Below are 5,225 nucleotides of genomic sequence, written 5' to 3' on the forward strand. Positions count from 1 at the left end.
ATTCTAACTTCTGAAAATCAATGAATTTCAAGAACCTTCAAATCAATTTCAAAAATCAAGAAATACGCGCCTGAAAATTTATCAATGATTTGTTGAATCAATAAAATATGGAACAATCTAACCAGGAATTTCTTGAAGAATCAGAATTTCCAAACATGCAGATGATGAGATTCACCAGCCTTGAATTTCTTCACAGCAAGCCACAACTTTCGAGAACTAATCAGTTGAGGAGAGAGATCACCGCTTTTTCAAAGAGAGAGAGTGGGCGCTCCAAAAGTTTAAGGAAAAAAAATACAAATGGCTATTTATAGCCTTCAGCCCTTATTGGGCCCAATTTCCCTCGTCTTTTTGAACTTCTACCTTAATTAGAAAATTGTTACCCCTAATATACTCTGTCACATATTTATCTATTTAATATATAAATGTCTATATATTACTACTATATTCAACTACTTAGTTAATTTCATTTAATATCTATTATATTAAATCATCAAAATCCTTTTCCTAACAGAAAGGTTATCTTATCCATGGACGATAAAACCGTCCCGTGTGGGGCCTTGGATGAAAGACATGATGGTTTCTTCGTCCCATGTGATTCAAGTAGTAGTCGAGAGGGAAAGCCGAGCGGGAGCTGAGGGCCTGAGAGGGAAAGCCGAGCCTGAACAGAGCGTGAGCCAAATGTGAGCCAAGCACAAGTTGAATATGAGCCAATCACGAGCTGAAAGAGAGCCTAGAGGGAAAGTCAGGGGGAGCCGAACATTTATAAGGTGACCCACTTTTTAGGTCTAGCATGTTGGACGGGACGAGAACCTCGTGGACGGAACAGTTTTCAGGACGGTTGGGACTAACCTCTATAAATTGAGATGTGGGACATGACAATCTTCTTCCCGATCCATCCCGTCCTTCGTCCCCATCCTTGACGATCTTTCACTATAAGCACCTACACGGAGTTAACCATTTCCTTAATACAATTCCGTCATCCGTCATCCATCATCCGTCCATGTATCTTCGTAATAAAGGTTCTCTGCAGTGGGTGTAGTCCAGAATGATATTCCCACCCGCTGTGCCCATACAGTCATCCCCCTTTTCTCTCCAATTTCTCCCTCCAAATCCCTGCCCATCTCCTCCGTAGTTCTACACCAGCACCCAGAAAGCTTCTCGAACAGAAGATGAAGGACATTTGATCAGAAGGTCCCGGCGTTCATTTCACATGGTAGCTCATTCTAAACCCTAGGCGTTTTCTCGAGTTTTAGTCTTCATTTCTTATCTTTGGATCCTCTCGCTACCTTTTACTGTTGCAATCGCTTGATTCTGCCGTTTTATTTCAAAATCATGCTGATTGAGCTGTTCATCTCGCGCATTGCTCACTTGGGTTTGGTTTATTGTTCCCCGGAGATTGGTTCTGGCCAGATACTTTCGTTGCGACTGCTGTTCTTTCCAAATGGCGATATATTGAACTGGAGTTTATAAATTTTGTCGCTTTTTCTTTCTGCCCAGATACGGATAACTTGACTGAAAATCGATCAGATTGTCTCTATTTTTAGTTTTATTTGTTATTTATGGATTTCCTCGCCACCTCATATTGCTGCAATCTCTTGCTTGTGCCGTTGAATTTGAAAATCATGCAGATTGAGCTGTTCATCTCGGGCATTGCTCATTTGGGTTTAGTTTGTTGTTCCCCTAAGATTGGTTCTGACCAGATAATTTCATTGCGACTGCTGTTCTTTCCAAATGGCGATACATTGAACTGGAGTTTAAAAATTTTATCACTTTTTCTTTCTATCCAGGTACGATTAACTTGACTGCAAATCGATAGATTTTGGATGGTCGAATTTTCCTGTTGTGGGTCGAACACACTGCCATAATTCATGTACAAACAAACTTATGTAGATGACGAAAACAAAAACATCATCAATAGAAGGGGGCTGTTTGATACGAAGGCGCCGATGTCCCTGCCAAGAAGCCCATTGCTACATCAGAGTAGACGTTGAAGATTCAAGCCCAGCGCCAGATAGTGGGGGCCTTTCTGATGCTGATCTTCCAGGAACCCCGCAAGCCCCACCGGAGATCACAGATATTGATTCAATTCCTTATGTGGGACAATCTTTTCGCACTGACGATGAAGCTGAAGAATATTACTGCAATTTCGCGAAAAGAAATGGGTTTTCCATCAGGAGGGAACGATCAAAGGGAAATCAGACACACCCACTTGGAGTTTATAAGCGGGAGTTGGTCTGCCACCGTGCTGGATTGAATCTGCCGAGGAAAAATCCAGATATTAAACGCCAAAGAAACAAGAAATCCTCGCGCTGCAACTGTGAAGCACAAATGGTAATTAAGAAGGATGTGAAATCTGGGCTTGCTCAGTGGGTTGTCGTGCAGTTCAGTAATGTTCATAATCACGATTTGTTGGACAGCAATGAAGTGAGATATCTTCCTGCCTATCGCAACATCTCAGCATTTGATCGCGAACGCGTTCTTGCTCTTTCTAAAGCGGGTTGCAACGTTCAGCTCATAATGAGAGCCCTTGAGCTGGAAAAGGGGTTGAAAACTGGTGCTCTAACGTTCACGGAAAGGGATCTTCGGAATTTTCTTCAGTCGTCTAAGAATCTCAATGAAGACAACGATGGTGCAGAGCTTTTGAAGGTTTGTAAGTCGATGAAAGACAAGAATCCTGATTTCAGCTACGATTACACTCTAGACGAGAGCAGCAAGCTTGAAAACATTTCATGGTCTTATGGGGAGTCCATTAACGCTTACAAATTATTTGGAGATGTCGTCGTTTTTGACACGTCATATCATTTGTACGCGTACAATAGACCCCTTGGTGTCTGGCTAGGGGTGGACAATAACGGAAACACCATTTTTTTTGGTTGTGTCATCTTGCGGGATGAAACTTCACGCTCATATGCTTGGGCTCTCCAGGTCCATTTTCTATTTTTCCTTTAATTTTTCATATTTTATATTTTGTTCTTTTTATTTTTACGTGTTATTGGACTTTTACTTTTCTTCCCCTTATACTTTTTTATTTTATTTTTACAATATTTTATTGTTGTATATCTTATTTTTTGTTTTGAATTTGATTTAATTATTTTTATTTTTTGTATTTTATATTTATAGTTATCGTAATTTTTTGATTTTTATTGTGTTCTTTATTTAATGATGAGTCTGAGGTGTGGATTCGTTTTTTGGTTATGTTCTGTGCAGTCTTTCATGCACCTTATGAATGGAAGGTTGCCACAGACATTATTCACTGATCTTGACTTGGAGCTTACAGATGCGGTGCTTCGAGAATGGCCATTCACAAAGCATATCACTTCAATGTGGCATATTCTGTCCAACTTTCCCAGTTGGTTCCAAGGTCTTGGCTACCGATATGAAAAGTTCAAGTCTGAGATGCAGAGATTGTATTACCTTGAAACGGTGGAGGAATTTGAGAGCAACTGGGAGCATGTGGTTGTAGAATTTGGCCTTATTACTGATAGGCACATGAATTTACTTTTCGCTCACAGAGCATCCTGGGCTTTGCCGTATTTTAGAGGATCTTTCTCTGCGGGGCTGACTACGATGGGGGTTTCAATGTCAATAACTTCATTTTTCAAGGAGTTTTTGAACTCGAAAACACGTCTTAAGGATTTCATTGAACAGGTAGATCCAGTCACAAAACGCTTCCTTTTTTCAAGATACACCTCTAGATTGTGACTAGAGGAGAGAAATTCTGGACTCTTGCAGGTATGTCTTGCCGTTGACTTCCAATATCAGACTGCAGAAGAAGCAACCATCAGGCAGAAGTTTCAGCACTTGAAGATGAAGACATGCATGCCGATGGAGGAAAATGCATCCACAATTCTCACTCCTTACGCGTTCTACGTATTGCAGAATGAGATTGTGCTGTCCCTGCAGTATGCTGTTTTCGAAACGGAGAAGGACAACTACATAGTCCGGCACCACTTAAGAACAGACGGAGGGCATATGGTGAGATGGATGCCTTTAGAGGAAGAGGTGACCTGCAGCTGCAAGCAGTTTGAGTGCTCTGGAGTTCTCTGCGGGCACGCCATTAGAGTCCTCTCCTTGAAGAACTACTTCTTTGTCCCGGAGAGGTACTTGCCAATCCGGTGGCGTCGCGAGAGCTCGCTCTTCCCCCGGAGCAGAGGAAGCAATTACCGCTCTCAGTCGCTTCGTACGCTTGCAACAATGCTCATTAAAGAGTCAACAATGACAAAAGAGAGATTTACTTATGCACAGACACAGATGAACAAGCTTCTTATGTATGTGAAGTGTATGCCCACAGTTCACGGTGCTGCCTTCTCTGTGCCACCCCTGGAAACAGCAGAAAACTGTGTTGTTGGTGTTGACTGCGTCACCGCAGGAGACTTGACCGCGAGCCCTGCCCAGACTTGTAAATTGCAAAAGAGATTAAAAAGAAGGGTTTCTATGAAGGAAGTTCCTGAATTGGATGAAACTCTGAATGGAACTTCAGAAGAAGTTGAAACTCTGAATGTGGCCAGAAGGCCGGTCATCGACGAAATGGAGTAGCTGGGAAGAAGTTTATTAAGTTCGAGCAGAGTGGCCCATTTTTCAAACTGCATAAAATGAAGTTTCAAAACTTTGATTTCTCAGTTTTTAATTTATGCAGTTGGTAGAGCTTGCACCTTATTAAATCGCTAATTTCCCTCCATAATTTCTTTATTTATGCTTCCTAATGTGTAAATTTCATTCTTATTGGTGAACATTGATTCAGGTTGATCAATAATTTTTGGGTGATCTTTCCTTTTTCTTTCCAAAAAAATTGGTGGTAAACATTGAACCTCACTGCAATCACCAAAGATAAATATTGTGACTGCTGAAGGAAAATTCTGTCTTTAGGATTGATGTAAAACCGGCTGTGCTGATTGACAGGGGTGTTCCAGGTGTTCTTCGAGAGGAGTAAATGCAAACTGAAAGTAATGATGAAAAATGATGGGGCTTGCACAGCTAAGAAACCCACTGCGCCCCTTTGATGTGTCTCAGCCAAACTAGGAAATGTTTTTAAAAATAAATTGGGATTGTTGAAGTTCCAAGTTTGCTACCATTAATTACTATTCTTGCTTAGAAACTGATTGTTCTATTCTCCCATTTGCAAGATATGCGTTTTGATTCTATAGAAACTTGCTTTTTTCCCTTTTATTGTCCAAGTAAAATTTGCCTCTGAAATTAATTTTCTATAGAATTATCCTTCAGTACTC

General features: G+C 40.9%; 1 protein-coding gene across 1 annotated transcript; it reads left to right on the forward strand.

Moving 5' to 3' along the window:
• The first annotated feature begins 853 nt into the window (after positions 1 to 853).
• LOC144703877 (protein FAR1-RELATED SEQUENCE 11-like) lies at positions 854 to 4,766 on the forward strand. The gene is made up of 4 exons (XM_078576161.1): positions 854 to 1,213; positions 1,788 to 2,925; positions 3,208 to 3,648; positions 3,733 to 4,766. Exons 2-4 carry the CDS (start codon positions 1,891 to 1,893, stop codon positions 4,534 to 4,536), a joined length of 2,280 nt encoding a protein of 759 aa, XP_078432287.1. The 5' UTR covers positions 854 to 1,213; positions 1,788 to 1,890; the 3' UTR covers positions 4,537 to 4,766.
• Positions 4,767 to 5,225: the final 459 nt, after the last annotated feature.

This window comes from Wolffia australiana, chromosome 5 (genome assembly GCF_029677425.1).
Source record: "Wolffia australiana isolate 7733 chromosome 5, ASM2967742v1".
In the NCBI taxonomy this organism is placed as follows: domain Eukaryota; kingdom Viridiplantae; phylum Streptophyta; class Magnoliopsida; order Alismatales; family Araceae; genus Wolffia; species Wolffia australiana.

Coding starts and splice junctions, on each gene's coding strand:
- LOC144703877 (XM_078576161.1), top strand. CDS start 1,891: ATGACGAAAACAAAAACATCATCAATAGAAGGGGGCTGTTTGATACGA. Junction 2,926..3,207: donor CATATGCTTGGGCTCTCCAG/GTCCATTTTCTA, acceptor TGTTCTGTGCAG/TCTTTCATGCACCTTATGAA. Junction 3,649..3,732: donor TTAAGGATTTCATTGAACAG/GTAGATCCAGTC, acceptor GGACTCTTGCAG/GTATGTCTTGCCGTTGACTT.